Source organism: Colletes latitarsis, chromosome 6, assembly GCF_051014445.1.
Source record: "Colletes latitarsis isolate SP2378_abdomen chromosome 6, iyColLati1, whole genome shotgun sequence".
In the NCBI taxonomy this organism is placed as follows: Eukaryota; Metazoa; Arthropoda; class Insecta; order Hymenoptera; family Colletidae; genus Colletes; species Colletes latitarsis.
Window position 1 is genome coordinate 19,693,757 of NC_135139.1, and position 20,093 is coordinate 19,713,849.

Consider the following 20,093-nt stretch of genomic DNA (forward strand, 5'->3'; position numbering starts at 1 on the left):
CACGTGTGTGACGAGCTGATACTTGTAAGAGATCGACTTCACGTGTGCGCGACACCGATGATTTTCTATTTTATGTCCGCGAAAACAGACGAGGTACGAGTGATCTACGGACTGGTGTCACGTACGCGTGACACATTACTTCCGAACGTTCGGTTCGTTTATTTAATTCGCTCCGTTTGCATAAACATAATGAATTTTATGGAACGAATATAAATATTCAATTTCACAGATTTATTAAGTTTCGTTTAAAAACCGGGATAACGTACTCAATTATACAAAACGAATTAATCGAATCCTAATTGTTGATCGTTAAAATCGATAAGTAGGGCGACCTGATAATTCCTTTAGAGAAACATGTATCATTGTTGAATTGTCCATTAATAATTCAAATTGAAGATTAATATATTTCGATCCGTAGAAGTAACGATAATTTATTTTAATTTAAATTAAATTCGACGATTTCATTCAGTGTACAAATTACACGTTATCTCGCACTAAATGAGGAAAGTAACACAACGACAGCGTCGGAAAATTACATTAAATGGAACTGCTGCAAGTGTATACTGTGATCTTTGGCGAACAGTTTTCCAACAGAATCGTGACAGCGAACGCGTTGAAAAAGAATATTTATAAATACAACAATATCGTACGCCCTGAATATGAATATTTAAATTCCAGCACACTGTGCGTGTCGCATTAACCACTCCAACGGCACATAATTACATTTAAAAAATACCAAACTCGTTATTCATTTCGATAGCATCGACGCGTTACTTTTATGAAAAATCAATTTAAAATAATGGTACTTGCCCGTGCAATATTCAGGTTCAACTTTAAACATTTAGTTCGAAAATCACAAAAGATAACAAAATGGAGCCTGCAGCTATCGATGTACGTACAAATGTTCTGTTTTAATTTTTAATTATGTATCTTCTCCGAATACAACGTGCCCCATTTATAATTTAAAAATCTTCAAAGATAGGTTAACTGGATTTACGTAGTAGGATTCTAGAAGTACCAACAAAATGAAAATTTTAATTTCAGATTGATTCCATAATATTCCACAGCAGACAAAAATTTAACAGTTCGAACGAATTACGCGTTAGTTTCATCGGAAAACTTTCACCGGGGCAAAAATTTCGCCAAACTCGATCATGAAGTGGGTATCGAGAGTCGAGACGACATCGGATATCCGATAAGGATCAGAAAGTAGAATTTGTGGAGCCCGTCGTCCCTTCCAAAATGGTAGACAAAGACCTCCGTTCGATCGAACTCGATGTAGCAGAGTTTTATAGGACACGTGAAATATTTAGGAAGCTGCGCGAAAGTCTCTATTGGTTCGTACACGTTCGCGTCCGCAACCCTTCGGAAAAGTCCTGGAGGAAGCACATCAGTTTGCGTTAGAAGTTACACTCGGAACTAGGACTAGAATAATTTAGAAGTCTCTAGGAACTCGGTAAAAGAACAATTCACAACTCGGTAGAGGAACACCTTTGGAACTTCGCGAAGAGAACGGACACTGCAAAGAGACTCTGTATTCCGTATTACTTCGCTCAAACTCGTAATCAAACGTTCCACCATCTTCAAGGGTTGAAATTAATATGCGTCTCAGAGTATAAAAACATTTTTTTTTCGAGTGTGCAGAATTTTAATTGAATTTTTTCGACGTGTATAGAGAGAAGGGACACTGCAAAGGGACTCTGTATTCCTCATCTGTTCTTGTTACTGTTTCTAACAACCGTTTATCCAACCTTATGTGTTAAATATCGTGTCTCTGACGAACTGTTCTATTTTTATGGCATTTATTATATCGGGCACTTAATTAATATTCCCTTAACTGCGTTTAATAACCAATAGATACGTTCCGCCATCTTCAAGGGTTGAAATTAATATGTGTTTCAAAGTAGACAAAAATTTTTATTTCGAGTGTGCAGAATTTTAATTGAATTTTTTCGACGTGTATGGAGTCAACAGACATTGCAAAGGGACTCTGTATTCTGTATTACTTCGTTCAAACTCGGACTCAAACGTTGTACCATCTTCGAGGGTTGAAATTAATATGCGTCTCAGAGTATAAAAAATTTTTATTTCGAGTATGCAAAATTTGAATTGAATTTTGTCGGCGTGTATGGGAGCCGTGGCCATTTTCTGGCGTTTCGCCGGCTCGTGAATTATTCGAGCATGAGAACGTACGGTGCAAGGGCCAGATGCAGCGACGCAACTAAAATCTAGAGAATTTTCTCCCGCGTTGCACGTCGGAGGAAATCCCACCATGGGCGGGGGAATCGGGTATCCGGGAATTCGTGGAAATAAAAAGAGCGGTCACGTGCGGTTCGGGGGAATCGTTTCTACGCCGTTGGCCACGACCCTTGGGGTCATCCCCGCAGTCCCGTTCGAGTTGAGTTCGAAGGATTATAGCCTGGACACCTGACGGCGCTCCCATCGCTTCAAAGGGAGCGAAACCGATATAAGCGAACGGGATAAAAAGGCGGAACACGGAAAGGTGGAAAAGTGAAACGGGAAGCGAAAATTTCGCCGTGAAACGGACGGGAAACGAGCGCGATGGACGGCGTGTGTGTATCGCCGCGGAAGGTCTGCCACTCTTATTTTAAACGGGGACAAGTGGATGGAATCGGGCCCGGGCAAAAAACGGGAACGTTGTTGTCTGGACGCCGACCATCGTCTCCTCGTACCTGAGAAACGGACAAAGCCGATTGCGCGAGAGTGGCGCGGGTGACAGAAAAGTTTTCAATCCGGATTTTCATTCATTAGTAACGCTTACCGGAGTGGACCCGAGCGACACGGTTCCGAGCCTCTTCGTCGACCGTTCTTGCACGGTGTTTTCGCAGAAAAGGGATCCACGGTCCTGGGAAGATTATTCGAACGGACTCGAGTCATCTTTGCGAGAATCTTCTTGCGAATGTTGCACGGTTCGATCGGGAAATTGTTTTTCACCGATACAAGTTAAACGGGGCATTAACGTTGGGAAAAAGTATCGTGAAACGTGATATTAAGTCCATTCTAAATGCAAGAAAGTACTATTAAACTTCATTTACGATGCACAGTGTTTCGTAAAAATCGTGACTTCTGAAGCAATTAATTTTCGACTTAATACTTTTTTAAAGAGAATGGAAATATGCATCAAACGTTGGCATAAAAAAGCAAGGCTGGATCTGATTTTATTAGAAGCGTGTTTAATAAATCGGTATTATACAAAAATTTTAACGGGAGATTCTAGAGGACAAAATTAGACGAAAATCAACAATATCGATTTGTTGATTGAGACTTCGCCAAAAAGTTATTCAAAAATTACAGTAAAAAATTTCAAATCGTTCTGGGAAAATTAGTTTCAGTTGCAGGGGTCAATTGCAATTATTTTTGGTCAATACACATAACCCCGAAATCCTACCCATTTTCTAGAAAAAAATTCATTACCGAAAAATGTAATGTCTGACCGTACATTGATATGTTTCCCTGAAATTTTTCGGCGAAAAGAAAATTACAAATTGTTCTGGAAAAATTATTTTCGGTTGCGGGGGTCAATTCCAATAATTTTTAGTGAAAAAACATACCCTCGAAATTCTACTCACTTTCTAGAAAAAAATTCTTTACCGAAAAATATAATGTCTGACCATACGTTGACATGTTTCCCTGAAATTTTTCGGCAAAAAACATTTCCTATCGTTCTGAAAAAATTATTTTCGTTTGAGGGAGTCAATTGCAATTATGTTTAGTGAATACACATACCCCCGAAATCCTTCGCACTTTCGAGAAAAAAATTCAGGAAGGTGGACAAATTCGACAAAATTAAAAAATTTCAAATCGTTCTGGAAAAATTATTTTCGATTGCGGGGATCAATTACAATCATTTTTGGTCAATACACATAACCCCGAAATCCTACGTACTTTCGAGAAAAAAATTCTTTACCGAAAATATACTGTGTGGCCGGAAATGTTTCTATAACTTTTTAACGAAGCCTCAGTCAACAAATTAGTATCCTTGATTTTCGTCTTATTTTAGCCTTTAGAATTAAAATTTTTCCCAGGGAAGGCCGAACATCCTGTATATTATATCAAACAGGTAGATTTGACGTTGACTTAAAGTTTAATATCGTCTTAATTAGTAAAAAATATCAGGTCAAAGTTGAGAAACATTGAATAAGAAAAATTGTGAAAGATTGTTAGTATTGTAAAACAGTTAATCAGCAGTTTGGAAGGGTTTATTTTAAAATTTGGCAAGTAAATGTATAAAAAATTGCCATCAATTTTGAAGCATCATTCTCAATTACAGAACAGTACATTCAGTAAGAAACGAAGATAATATCACAATGTATGTATCTTCATGAATATTTTAAGCTATAATGAGCCATCATTTATAGATATTTGTTTTTAAATTGGACACTTGGATAAAATAAGCAAAATGTTACGACGGAGAAAAAGCTATGAATGTTTATGCAAATGCATATTTTAAGTAGGAAAAAAGCTCAAACTGAATTTACCTTATCATTAGAGCGTATCAAAGATGTAGATTTTTCGTTTTGCACATTTTGCATATTTTATGTATCATTTTTCTCTGTATGTGCGTGTACGCGTACGAGGAAAACGCCGGTCTGTATTCATATTTTCATTCACTGGATATATTTGCATAACTTGTTAATAAATTCCTCTCGCTGATGTTTACTGAATTTTCGAATCAATCTGCGAGCCAAATCAAAATCTCGACAAACGCGGGTATCGTTGTATAACAAACGCAAATATTATATACTGCGCCAAGTAATTCTCCAGAGAACGACAACAAATAGAGTTCTGATGTTCTCGAGTCTACACAATCGTAATCAGGCAGATATGATACAATTCGAAACAACGAAGACCTAGTTGTATCAGTATTATTTAATTCCCATCCGTAAATCAGTGCTTTCGATCGATGAGAAAGTTTATTTCAAATTTCAATTAATACTCCCAATCCCTCCCCTAAACTGAGAAGAGTTGCACTATAAAATAAGGTAAACGTAACAATATTTTCGAAATAAATCCACATAATTCTCACGATATCTCACGTCGCGTATTTTGTCGTTACTAATATTCATTTCCCGACCGTACGTAAGGGGGTGAAAATTGTTTAATTACCAACGGTACGCAACAGGTACACATTTTGTTGAAACGTAGCATTGGCTCGAATAGATATAATTGAAAGCCAATAATTTGCTCGTGTTTCGAAACGATGACGCGATTCCCAGCGTTCGCCAGAAATGTTTAAAGGAAGCTCTTCACCGAGGAACTCGTTCCTCCGCCCTCCCCCCCCTATTCTCCCGATTCCCTCTGCTCCGGGCATTCGTATATTGTACATACGTATGTACAGCGGGAAGTATATATGAAAACTTTTAATGGCGTTCTGCGGGCCAAGTGTTTCGTCAACATGCGCAACGAGAAACCGGGCGTCGCGCCGATGGAAAAGGACTTTAACGAGGTACGGCGGAGGAGGCCCACCGGAAATATTAGAGAAGTTTTAAGAAAATGCAACCTTGAGCGCCCCGATGCGCGGGAATAGTCGCCTCGATAAACTTCTTTTAGAGGAGATGGCGGCCGGGGCCCGGTGGAACGAGAAATCGCATTGGATCGTCGGTGGAACAGAATGAAAGCATTCGTCGAATGCAATCTTCTTGGAGAACTCGTCGAGAACCGGGAGCGGGAATTGTGATTTTAAACATCGTGTCGCGAAGAAAAAAAGAACTCGTTCCCACGACGTTTCTCGACAGTCCCTTTAACACTAGGTTTACGGTACGCGTCAATTTGACGCATTCAGATTCTAAACTTAACGTTATAGGGCTCGTAAATATTATTTGTTAGCAATTTATGTTGAATCGAATCGATGCAATGATATGGATGTATCCTCTAATTAAAAGAAAAACTGCATTTTAATGCAACCTAACGCACCCTAGGACACTCATCGCCGAGGGATGATATTCCAGTATGATTGCACGGAGATGGTAAACGCGTACTCCGTTTGCTTTCGCCTAAACGACGTGCACTGAAGTCAACGGTGATATTTAATATTTTACGTAACTTAAGGGAGCATTGCTGTCTAGGCTGTCATTTCTTTGGCCTTTCTTTGTGATTTTTTTTTTTAACGACAGGTAGGTTGTTTTGTACCGACATTTTGCAGAAATATTTACTCGTCTTATCGGTATGTGCAGTATTTTTTCCATCAAAAAATATTAAAAATTGCGAGAGTTATAGCTTCTTGTTTAAAAAAACGCATTTGAACTGACTTATATGATATTTTTATAATGCTCGTAGAGATTTATTAGAGAAGGGAAATTTATCTTTTTATGTGAAATCACGAGTCAATATTTTCTCGTGTTTATCGAAAACAGTATTTGAACGTTCTTCTGTTGTTTTTACATTGATCTCCTATTTGAGGAATAGCAATTTTCTAAAAAATGGACCACGGAAGAGAGAGATCAAGGAGGACGAAAAATATCTGAAGAGTAGTCAAGATGGCCAGAGTGGTCGAGAGACGGCCTAATTTATGATCTGGCGCGAGTAAGCGTCGAATTTGAAATATCGTTCGATGCTTCATCCTTCGTCCCCGCGAAAACATTAGCTTAAGTATCAGCAGATGCGTCCTGCGACTGTAATACGACATCCAAGGGTCGACAGAGGGTGTGCAAGGGAGCAGTTGCACCCCTGTGAAATATTCATTTTTTAATCACTAAAATTTCCAGCCCCACACAAGAACGCTCCTAAATTTATTTTCCTCTTCAAAAATGATCCAACACTCCTCTGTTTTACAAAAATTATGTTTATGGTTAGTGGAGTACGGTGAACCTGTTCTTGTCACCGGAATAGGAAGTAGAAAACAGTGTTTACAGCGTTTTAATAACTTCGAACGATGAATATGATCCTTTCTGGACGTTCAGCGACGATGAAAGTCGCGAAGTCGCGTGGTCGCGCAGACACTGTGGGATTTAGCCGTGACTGAAGCGACCGGATTTCCGGTTGTCGCATCCTCGGGTTCGCCAAATTGCATGCCACCTCGCAAGACGAATAGTTCGACGTGGAATGCGTCGCAATGAATCCACGAAACGTCTCGCGCACCGCAACCCTCGCGCTAGGATTCTCCTATCTCAACAATAACGCGAGAACTGTTACTTAGCGACGGTGTCGTAGACACGTGAGACACGCAGCATTCCGACGCTGGCAAACTGAATTAGAGAAAATGACGGAAGACCAGGACAGTCGACGGAAAGATTCCAGTCAGAGACACATTGATACGGATATCGATAAGTAAATTCGAATTTATTTGAATCGTGAAAGAACTGGATGGTAAATAGTAGCTCCAACCGCCATATTGTTAGTGAAAATGACGGAGGACCAGGACAGTCGACGAAAAAATTCAACCTGGTCAAAGACACATTAATATAGATATCATTAACACTAGATTTACGGAAGCTGTCAATTTGACGGATGTCAGATTCCATATTTAAAATTGCAGAACACGTAAATATTACTTTTTAACAACTTATGTTGAATTTTATTGATGCAATGGTATGAATACATATTCTAATTAAAAGAAAAATCGTATTTTAAGGTAATCGTCAACATGAGAGGTATCAATAAATATATGTGCTATCAATGCCCGTAAATCTAGTGTTAAGAAGTAAATTCTAATTTATTTGAATCGTGGATGAACTGGTCGGTGGCAAATAGTAGCTCCAACCGCCATATTATTAGTAAAAATGACGGAGGACTGGGACAGTCGACAAAAATATTCAACCTAGTCAAAGACACATTAGTATAGATATCATTAAGAAGTAAATTCTAATTTATTTGAATCGTGGAAAAACTGGTCGGTGGCAAATAGTAGCTCCAACCGCCATATTATTAGTAAAAATGACGGAGGATTGGGACAGTCGACGAAAAAATTCAACCTAGTCAAAGACACATTAGTATAGATATCATTAAGAAGTAAATTCTAATTTATTTGAGTCGTGAAAAAACTGGTCGATGGTAAATAGTAGGTCAAACCGCCATATTATTAGTGAAAATGACGGAAGACCAGTACAGTCGACGAAAAGACTCAACCTAGTCAAAGACACATTAATATAGATATCATTAAGAAGTAAATTCTAATTTATTTGAGTCGTGGATGAACTGGTCGATAGTAAATAGTACTTCCAACCGCCATATTATTAGAGAAAATGACAAAAAACCAGGACAGTCGACGAAAAGACTCAATCTAGTCACAGTTACATTGAAGTAAATAACGAATATGAAGTAAATCCTAATTTATTCGAATCGTGAAAAAACTGGTCTACGGCAAACAGCAGTTCCAGCCGCCATAAATTTTTTACACATAGGTGCTGGGACGTGTACGTAGCCCCATCAGAGAACGTAAGGACGCTATAATCCAAAGGGTGGTAAATCATTCGAGGGTGCTTAACGGTGTCCTCATTTTCACGAAGCTTAACCATAGGACAAGAGAAATGGCATTTGGCGGAGGACCATCCATGCCTCGCGTTTATCGAAAGGAGAGAATTTGCCCAGAGACAGTAAATTAAAAACAATCACGTTTATCCGTTTCCCAAGCACGTAAAATTCAAGGAAGTTCGATATAAAAAATTCCGGAAGCTGAACGTCCGAATTGTTCTTCTCCGACTCGCACTGAAAAAGTCCATTTTCCCTGGCATTGTTCCCCCCAGATGTTGTTCCCAAGACCGCGGGGGAACTCGTGCACTTTAGACTCCAGGACGGTCGCACGCATAATAGATAATTCTAACGAGTTGCATAGCGGACATAATGCGACCCGAATTAGCAAAGAATCGCGGACGCGTAGCGACTGCATTTCCGGTTGGCTCGCGTGCAGAGGAAGGCACTTTGAGGGCGGTCTAATTCGGTACAGAGAATAAATTGTCGGAAGGTGCCGGGCCGTGTGTCGCCCCTCTTTCAAGGAACGCGCCCGCGGACCGGGGATGCGCACGCCCCCCCCCCCCCCGCGAAAGAAAGGGCGAAACAGGAAACGCGCGCGTAGTCGCGTGAAAAAGCAACGGGCGTAACGGTGGCTGACGCGAGAGAGACGGAAAGTCGGGAGAGGGACGAGGGGGGAAAGGTGGTCCCTTTTGCGCAATTTGCCCGAACGTGGGAGCGAATTTTCCCCCGGTATACAAAAGCGCTCGACGTTTTAAAGCACGGAGGGGGGCCGGGGGCCGGCGATTGTCGCGTGCTCGCGCCCTGTCTACCCGCTTCGAGCCTCGTTCGCGCGCCTCGTGAAACCACGTACACGGGGAATCGACGCGAACGAACAGGAGGAGCGTACGTCGGGAACGTGGCCGCGTCCCCCGAGGCTCGCGTTATTTTATGTCGCTTGTGACTCGAGCGTCCCCCCCCCCCTCCCCACCCACTACCCCCGAACGTTTCCGTTTCCATCGCCTGGCAGGCATCGAACGAAACACGAAGACAGAAGCAACGGCCAGAGGGTGAAAACGCAGGGAGGCAGAGTGGCGTTCTATGAATACGTTTGGAAGTTCAAACGACTATGTGATTTGCATGTGTCTCCGAGGTGAGGCCGACCAGGGGGGTGGAGGTGTGCACCCGGGCTCGATCCCCCTTTTACGCCGCCGACGGTTCCCGGCGACGAGCAACCTGTTTCTGTCTGAACGTAACCGATAGAACGCCTCGGTGAACGGAGCCTCTATTTTTCCTCGTCCCTGACGGCGTTTAGGTATCGCCCAAGGAGCCCCCGCCTCGAAGACAACGATGTCGTTTAACTAATTTTCTTCCCGCCGAACGGAATTTATTTAATTTTTCCGCGATCGTAAATAATTCTCGGTAATTTAAGAAAAATTAAAGCGGTGAAGTTTCCTCGAGAAAGAAATTGTAGCCCTGCTAAATAAAAGAGTGTTTAACGTCAATGAATAAAAGAGCGTTCTCGACGTCAGCCTCGTAAGGTATTAAAGCGAAAAAGTTTCGTGCTTGTTTATAAAGAAGAGAGAAAAAATCTCTTTAATACTTTATCAGCCTGACGTTAATAACTCTCGTTTATTTATTGCCCTCGAACAATCTGTTCTATCGACGTTCCGTCGTGTAATTGTGAATTTTAGTATTTTTTCAATTTTATTTAATACCAAGAGCAAGATTAGACAGAGCATAAGCTGAACTCTCTCTCTCGAACCATTTTCTGTAACGTTACGTATTATATCGTTCCATCTGTAACATTTCCGTCTTAATATTGTATTAAGGGTTGTCGAAGGGACTCGGTTCGACTTAGATAACATATTCTGTAGATTGGAAGCCCCAATAAACACACCGACTCGCTTCATATCAGTAATAGCAATCAGAAGCTCTCGACGTGACTGACACGTGAATTGACAGTAGAACGTGACCCGCCTGTAGTCAGACGTTCTCTCATATCTGTTACAGACCCCCTAAATAGTCCTCTACCGCTTTCCAAGAGGGGATAAATACAGCAATATATTTCTTCAACCCATAAAAACCAACCCCCATATATTTAACTCCTTACAATTTAATTCCAAATAACTTTTGGTCACGAAAGAAATAAAATTGCATGTAAAAATGTGTTGATCTTAATTTATAAGACTCGATGACGAGCGAGTGGCCTAGCAATTATGAAACCTGACGTCAAGAACTTGCGACGAGTCTACTCCCCGTGTAATTTCCACAAGCTTCGCGTCGTCTCCGAGGAACAGGACCTTTTTGATTAAGAACAGTAAAAAGGCTTCCCTTCAAGTTTTTCTCGAACTCGAGCGAACCGTTTCGAGCATTTTATTCCGATTGTAAAACTTTTTCGAGTCATCCCTAAAAAATGAAGCTGCTGCTCCTCGAGCGGAGCTGAAAATTTCAATGGCGCGGTTTCAATGATTATTAATTATTCCGAAACCGAGAGAAAGGTGGATTCGAGCGTTTGCTGAAAAATTTGTACGCGAAGTGGCCCCAGGGGGGGAATAGAGGGCGAAATGTAATTGCCACGGCGAATTTGTCTCTATGTAAACGTAATCTGTACGACAGCGAGCTCACGTACAGGTGCATTCCGGCGGACTGGCATCTGTTGCAAACGGTCCCAGCATCCAGAATCGCAGCGACTCGCGGCAACGGGGACGCTCATAGGTGCTTTAAATCGCTGAGCACCGTGAAAGGAGCGCACAAATCATGAAGGATGCTCCCGACATCAGTACTTGTAATTCAACGCGTACACGCGCGCGGCGAACGATAGGTCGGGGACGCATGAATGCCGCCGAAGACTCGGGCTCTGAATATTTCATTGAAAATTCTTGCAACTTTCAGCGCGGTCCCGTTGAATTGCGGGAGATTTGTTCGGTCGGTCTAGCGCGGGCGTATCCGGCGGACATTTAAAGGGGAAAAGAAACCGCGTTTCAATGTAAATTGCATCCGTACCCCTGTTTTCACCGGGGGTCTTTAAATACGCCAAGTATCAGCCATCGCGCTCGCGGGTGAATTCGTCGACCTGGATCATAGTATTAAAAGCGTACAACGAAATTTCTGTAAGAACACTATGATTCGTAATAAGAATTTAAATAATTTTTATGATATAATGAAACGAATGCTAGGAAATAGTTGAGGTGTAATAGAAGCTGGAAAAGTAATATACAGATCTGGAGAAAGTAGTTTATTTTTATCGTAAACAAGATATAAGACAGTCTTTTTAATTTGTTTCACAGAATTAAATTGAAAGATTAGTAACTGTGTTCTTAATTGTATCAAATATTCTGTAGTTCATACTATTAATTAGTTTCTGTAATGTTGTTTTTTGAATTTTATTCCATTCGTATCTTATTGCATTTTCTAGTTCTTTAATGTTATTGTATTGCTTCCCATTTTTATACAGGGTGTTCGACCACACCTGGGAAAAATTTTAATAGCGGATTCTGGAGGCCAAAATAAGACAAAAATCAAGAATAACAATTTGTTGATCAAGGCTTCGTTAAACAGTTATTAACGTTTAAAGTTCCGACAGTACTGAATTTTTTTCTCGAAAATGCGCAAGATTTCGGGGGTATGTCCATTCACCAAAAATGATTATAATTGACCCCCACAGCTAACAATATTTTTTTCAGAACGATTTGAAATATTTTGATTTCGTCGAAAAATTTCACACCTTCTCGAATTTTTTTCTAGGAAATGAGTAGTATTTGGAGGATATGACTCTTCACCAAAAATGATTGTAATTGATATCTACAGCCAAAAATATTTTTTTTAGAACGATTTGAAATTTTTTTTTTCGTCGAAAAATTTAGGTACCTACTTCCTGTCGATTTTTCTTAAAAATTCGTTTTTCATTTTTAGTAATTTTGTTTGACGCCCTACAGAAAAGTTGTCTAATACTTTTTTGTAGGTACCTATGAGCTCTACTTCAGAAAAAAGTTTCATTGAAATATATTCACAATTGTAGGAGTTATGGCTGTTTGAAAATTGGACCATTTTCATGTGGTTTTTCTCATTTTGCGGGGTCAAGGAACAACTTTTCGAATATTTTTGTGATTTGCACATATTCTCTATCAAAATACGCGTAGTTTGCTTCTTTAAACATTAAAATCGTCCAATCCGTTCAGAAGTTATGACGTTTTAAAGATTCGCATGAAAATTCAGTGAAACATATCAATGGTATGGTCAGACATTATAATTTCTTTAAGGAATTTTTTTCTCGAAACAGAGTAGGATTTCGTGGGTATGTCTATTCACCAAAAATGCTTGCAATTGACCCCTGCAACTAAAAATAATTTTTCCAAGACAATCTGAAATTTTTGAATTTAATTGTTAATAATTTTTTAACGAAGCCTCCATCAACAAATTGGTTCGTCATTGCCTCTATCAGCATATTATTATTTCTGTCTACCAAGCGTTGGACACGCTACTTTCTATACATTTCTTATACCCCAGTAACAATGCAGTAGTTGGTGAAAGATTTCCTCATACCAGTACCAGATATTTATAAAATAAAGGAATATTTTGTAGAAAATCATAGTGTTCTTACAGAAATTTCGTCCACTGTATTCTTGTACAGCACTTTTGGACATTCTTTCTTTTTTACATTTATACCTCGGGGGATCTTAAAAGCGCGAGCTTAAAATATTTCGGTGGAACTCGTTAAAAGAAAGATGATTTTTTTAGCAAATTCTCTTCTTGCTTGCTATTTAATTTCGTTAGGAAAGAAGTACCATTCAAGAAGATTTCCTACGGATGCATTCGAAACGGCCTTCTCAGTTCGCGAAGTGGTTGTTTCCGTCGACTTTCACCCGACCCTTCCAAGAGTAACGATGAACGCGATGTTTATTGCCCGGGATTCCTTGCTTTATTTCCGCGAGAAGTAAGACCGTTGGGCCGACTTAACGTACCGGGACGGCTTACTTGGAAAGATTTCCCTAAGAGGGTTGATTGAAAGGGCGAAGAGGGGAGCGATTTAATCGACCAAAAGCGAGCCAGCGATCGTACGGCTGCCGACGTTAACGAGGGACCATACAAAACTGATCCTTTCTGTCCGATTTCGGGGAAACCTTCGTTGGGAAATATGAAACCCTACGCAGAAATAACAGATTTAACGAATAAAAACGAATAAAAAATATTAGATATCTAGAAAATGGTCGTAACCATCGCGCCAGGTAATTTTATATTTTGAACAAATCTCTGTTCCGTTTAATTAAATAAACATTGCAGAGCGCACGATACTGCAATGGTCATTCTGGGGTTAACTTTTCGAAACTGGAAGATTTCTAAAAATGATAGCGCGTCGATTGATGCGTGACTCGCCATTCGCCGGAAGCTTTCGCCCTTAATCCAGAGGCGATTGGAAATGCGTGTTCCGTAAGAAGCAATCGGACCATCGATCCCTCATCTCGATAATGTAAATTTATTCGCGCCGATTAATCTCTCGCTCTGGATTATAGCCGTCTCCTCGCGGACTCGTTCGAACTAACGCGGATTTTTAGCGTCCGGCAAAAACTTTAATGGAAAGATTATGGCACTCCAAGGAACACCATCGTGATCGAGGGGACGTTGAAACACAAATTGAACAGCAAACGAGCTACTCAACTTAGCGATTCGATGATATCGAAGACGGACCAAAAGTGCCCGTTCGCTGTTTATCTTGACCTCGTGATTACTATTTACGTTATTATTTCTTCATTCGATACCTTGAAACTTCCCATCATTCTTCGATATAAGTGACTCCAGAACTTTCATTTTAAATGTCAAATATCTCGCACAGCGCCAAGGAATCAAAGTAATTCCAATACGGTAAGAGCAACAAAAATTCCAATTTCGAAGTCCTTTTATACGCATTCAATCTGGAATATCGATACGATATTAATGTTCATTTCCATATATTATTATCGCAAACGCAAGTATGCCGTGGTGCCGAATATACATAGAGGGTAGCCAACTCGAAACAGAGCTCGTTAAATTCATTTTGAGGAAACCAAATTCTTAGATTCTAATGGATGCTCGGTGATTCATGCTTGTTATATCTTGAGGTATACTGCTTGCACAAGTTTCTAGATCTACTCTGAACCGTGGAAATAACTTTTTTGTTACTGACGATATTGAGACTCGCAACTTCGTTTCTGAAATTGATATTCCAAACAGAATATTCCGTTCTCCTCGGGATAGATTATTGAAAAATAAACAAAAATACGGTGTCCCGTTTCTGGTGGGCCACCCTGTACGTGGAGTCACTCGGCGTCGAGGGTGGAGGCTCGATCGTTGAATTTCATTACGCTGAATAGGTTCGAGCGGCGAAGGAGAACGATCGAAAGATTGAAAGCCCGTTATAATCCCGGAGCCTTATTAACCTTTTGAATTTACATTTCCGCGGTCGTTTTCGCGCGAGCATTGTGTACCAGAATCGCGAAACGTCATTGTGGCCTGGATCCGACTCGAACGTGCAAACCTGCAAGACGGTGGTCTCTAACCCTTTCACTCCAGGGCTGTAATCGTGCGGTTACAGGCTGGGAATTATCGAATAAAAAAATTACTGCCACCCAGGGCCCTCGAATCCGCGAACACGTAATAATTTAACCATCCGTCGGTCGCAAAGTTGCGCCATTATTTTTTAATTTCTTGGTATTTCCGACCCATCGATCGCCTTTAAATTAAACTTAGCTTTATTAAGGTTAATAAAGTTGAACGTTACGTTTCAGGATCGTGCAACCAATCGTTGGGGATGGAGTCTGGCGGCATACCGGATTCAGCCATTACGGCGTCCTCGTCGTATGTGACGAACGTGGGTCCACGGAATGGCCGGTGAGCGAATTACTTTCACTAATTATTGACGGAGACAAGATAATTGTTTAAACGCATTTTTAAATATCCATGGTGTACGATTTTAATGTAAAATCAGACCAGACTTTATTTAATAGACATTTATTTCGTCTTTATTACAGAAAATGTGTATTAAACTATTTTTTGATACAAGCAACGTAACTTAATTTGCCTTGGTTCTGGTTCGATGCACGCTTGGGGGAAAATTCATCACGGGAATTGATAATGGCCGCATAGATCTACGCCTATATGGAGAATTTAATGCATATCCGTGCGTAGATTGAATAAAGTCCCTTAGGACTGTTTCCGAAATGTGCAACAACGATGCGTTGTCCTGCAACATCTGCAGCCGGGTTGCATATCTAATTTTAGGAAAATGCAACAGGAATTTCGAGTGGAATGCAAAACAGGAATCTTCAATTAGAAATGATACGTTGCTTTGCACCACAAATGTATCAATTTTTGTTAATTAGGATATTTCCCAATATATAGGGTGTTCGGCCACCCCTGGGAAAAATTTTAATGGGGGATTCTAGAGGCCAAAATAAGACGAAAATCAAGAATAACAATTTGTTAATGGGGGCTTCGTTAAAAAGTTATTAACGTTTAAAGTTCCGCTCGTTCTGAATTTTTTTCTCGAAAATGCGCAAGATTTCGGGGGTATGTCTATTCACCAAAAATGATTGTAATTAACCCCCACAGCTAACAATATTTTTTTCAAAACGATTTGAAATATTTTAATTTCGTCGAAAAATTTCACACATTCTCGAATTTTTATCTCGAAAGTGGGTATGATTTCGAGGGTATGTCTAATGACCAAAACTGGTTATAATTGACCCCTGCAACCGAAAATAATTTTTCCAGAACGATTTGAAATTTTTTTTTTCCGTCAAAATTTTAGCCTAGCACCTACCCCCTGTCGATTTCTCTTAAAAATTCGTTTTTCACTTTTAATAATTTTGTTTGACGCCCTACAGAAAAGTTGTCTAATACTTTTTTGCAGGTATCCATGGGCTCTGCTTTAGAAAAAAATTTCAATGAGACACCTTTGCTATTGCAGGAGTTATGGCCGTTTGAAGATTGCACCACTTTTATGGGGTTTTTTGTATTTTACGGAGTCATGGAGCAACTTTTCCAATATTTTTGGAATTTCTATATATTCTCTACTAAAATACGCGTTGATTGCTTTTTCAAACATTAAAATCCTTCAATCCGTTCAGAAGTTATGACGTTTTGAAGATATGCATGATTTCGGGGTGACATTTCTTGCCAGAAATAATATTTTCGGTAAGGAATTTTTTTCTCGAAAGAGCGTAGGATTTCTGGGGTATGTCTAATGACCAAAAATGATTGTAATTGACCCCTACAGCTAACAATATTTTTTCCAGAACGATTTGAAATATTTTAATTTCGTCGAAAAATTTCACACATTCTCGAATTTTTTTCTCGAAAGTGGATACGATTTCGAGGGTATGTCTAATGACTAAAACTGGTTGTAATTGACCCCCGCAACCGAAAATAATTTTTTCAGTACGATTTAAAATTTTTTTTTTTCGTCGAAATAAGGTACCTAATTAGATTTTCGGTAAGGAATTTTTTTCTCGAAACAGCGTAGGATTTCTGGGGTATGTCTAATGACAAAAAATGATTCTAATTGTCCCCCGTAACCGAAAATAATTTTTCCAGAACGATTTGAAATTTCTGAATTTATAACTTTTTAACGAAGCCTCCATCAACAAATTGGCATTCTTGATTTTCGTCTTATTTTGGCCTCCAGAATCCCCCATTAAAATTTTTCCCAGTAATTACCGAACACCCTGTATGTCCACACGTTTTCTCACGATTGATCGATCGTCTACAGCTATAATAACAGTTATACTCGTCATAAATATAGATCCATCACGCCAAGACTCTTTTAATTTTACTATAATTAGAGACTGATAAACACGAGACGATGATGTCTCCCAATTATAGTAAGCTTTCGACGCGAGGTTTCGTTGCTGATTCCAGGGCTCCGTGGCCCCCCCCCCCCCCCCAGCAAGAACTTCGCTTTTAATCGGTTTCGGGGATTCACGGTCGGCGAAATTAATAGATGGCCGGCGGAAATCCGATCGTCGCGGTTTGCGCGACGTCTGCGAAAACGCGGAGGAGAAAGAGGTCGGGGAAACGATGCCCGCCCACCCACGGAGGGAATTTAACGCGCGACATTGGCAGCTTCGAGGGAAAAATATTATCCGGGCGGTAATTGCGTTGTTATTGAGTAAAGGCAGCGGGTGAATGCAATTCGCGTGATCGAGTATCGGGGCACGACCTTGCTCGCCTTGCTGAGCGCGTATTTTTTCGCGGTTTTCCCAACAGGGAAGCGGAAACTGAAACGGCCGTGTGTAGGCGTGATTCGTGTTACGCGATTACACACACGGCTCTGGCCTCCGATTCTACCTCGCGTTTGTTCCCTGTCTGTGTATCGAAGTGGATAACCGAATATATCGACGCGTACAGGCGGATAGATAGACGCTAGCATCGGTGGATAATAATATCCCTTAACCTTTAGAGGGCTGGACTTTATTCAATGAAATCTTTGCGGATTTTATAACAAAAACTTGCGTGTACACAAAGTCGTTCTAGAAACTGGGACAGGCCGAGGCTCCCTCCCAAGCGAAGATATAAAAAGTTCGTTGGAGGAAAAGTTTGAGTCGCGACGAGATTATCTTTCGTTGACGATATATCGTCTTTTTAATTTGGGCTGTGTGTTTTATTTTTTACATGAATCGATTCTTGCGTTTTTCCGTGTAGGACAGTACTAGGATATTCCATATTTTATATTTCTATAGGATAGCTCGATTTTTCGAAGTTGAAAAAGTTAATATAGTAATTATACAACAGCGTATAATGCAAAATACAGTATGTATAATACGGAGTATTTGACCAAAACCAGGCCAGTGAAATGTTTTCTTTGTTTTCAATAAATGATATTTGTAATCAGATGTGAAACAGACTTTGTACGTATTAGCACAGACGAGGTATAAAAGTAGACCTTACACCATATGGACTTTCGTGGCCCAATCTGACTCCTATATCATCCTAAACATTAGGGTATGTGCCTACATTTTTTGGCGAAAATGAAAAGTTTCAAATCGTTCTGGAAAAATTATTTTTAGTTGCAGGGGTCAATTGCAAGCATGTTTGGTCAACAGACATACCCCCGAAATCCTACTCAGTTTTGAGAAAAAAAATCCTTACCGAAAATATAATGTCTGACCATACCGTTGATATGTTTCACTGAATTTTCATGCGAATCTTTAAAACGTCATAACTTCTGAACGGATTGGACGATTTTAATGTTTAAAAAAGCAAACTACGTGTATTTTGGCGGAGAATACGTACAAATCGCAAAAATATTCGAAAAGTTGTTCCTTGACCCCGCAAAATGAGAAAAACCACATGAAAATGGTCCAATTTTCAAACAGCCATAACTCCTACAATTGTGAATATATTTCAATGAAACTTTTTTCTGAAATAAAGCTCATTGGTACCTACAAAAAAGTATTAGACAAATTTTCTGTGGGGCGTCTAGCAAATTTATTAAAAATGAAAAACGAATTTTTAAGAAAAATCGGCAGGGGGTGCATAAATTTTTCGACGAAAAAAAAAATTTTAAATTGTTTTAAAAAAATTATTTACAATTACAGGGGTCAATTACAATCCTTTTTGGTTAATAGACATACCCTAGAAATCCTACCCATTTTCTAGAAAAAAATTCGAGAAGGTGCAGAAATTTTTCGACGGAAAAAAAAGATTTTAAATCGTTCTGGAAAAATTATTTTCGGTTATGGGGGTCGATTGCAATCATTTTTGGTGGATACACATACCCCCGAACTCCCACGCATTTTCGAGAAAAAAATTCTTTACCGAAAATATAACGTGTGGCTCTAGAGCGCTAGAAAAATGGGCCGAAAAAATACATTGGATGCAAGGTATATGCGTATAATTCATCTGTGGTATTAGTAATATATTGACAAACATAATTGAATGCATTCGATGATTACCGACTATGATGGATCGAATAATTAGAGCTGGTGCCGCCATTATGCCAGGAACGTTTAGAAGGGCATCGTAATCCATCATTAGCCGTTTTAGGCAATACTACATCGCCACCGAAGCACGTCATTTTGAGGAATTATTACCATGAACGGTAATGTCGCGTACTGTTCCGCCATTGGTGTGGACCTTGCTCGTTTTACAGAGCTCAAAATCACGATTTGCTCCAAGACACGGCATAGTGCATTACAATATTAGCTATAAAATGCTAAAAAACACTTAATTCTAATCCAGCCATGTGCTACATTCCCCTAAACTCGAAACTAATCTTGCTTTACTCCTGAAACACTTACGTTCTATACTGAATTCAGTAGAAGTAGCCCGACTATGGTCAGACGCTGGAAACTCCTTATGAATACATCATTTAAAACTTTACATTGAGAAGGAGATTCAACAATAATATCATGAATTTATTTATTTAATTATAACAAACTACACTGATACCCTATACGCGATATCTAAAACTACCTTGTGTTAGATTCTTTACTGAAACTGTATATTATTTCTTATCAATCAATATAATATTTATGAACAAAAATTCAATAGAAGACCTTGGAATTTAGTGTCAGTGTTTCGAATTCGCCGTTATTAAGACAATAACAGACGCGACGCGCGAGACGGTTAGACCGGTAAACTGCCGTCTCGACGGTCACCGGTGTTTACCGAGCGACAAATTTTTTGCTCCCGGTTTCGAATCGAACCGA

General features: G+C 39.8%; 1 protein-coding gene across 1 annotated transcript in view; it reads left to right on the forward strand.

The window, feature by feature from the left end:
- The window catches only part of LOC143342605 (discoidin domain-containing receptor 2), a 194,565-nt gene that overhangs the window by 131,881 nt on the left and 42,591 nt on the right, over positions 1–20,093 (forward strand). The window contains exon 3 of the mRNA XM_076766687.1: positions 15,171–15,273. Coding sequence (XP_076622802.1) covers positions 15,171–15,273 — 103 coding nt within the window. The remainder of the gene's footprint in view (positions 1–15,170; positions 15,274–20,093) is intronic.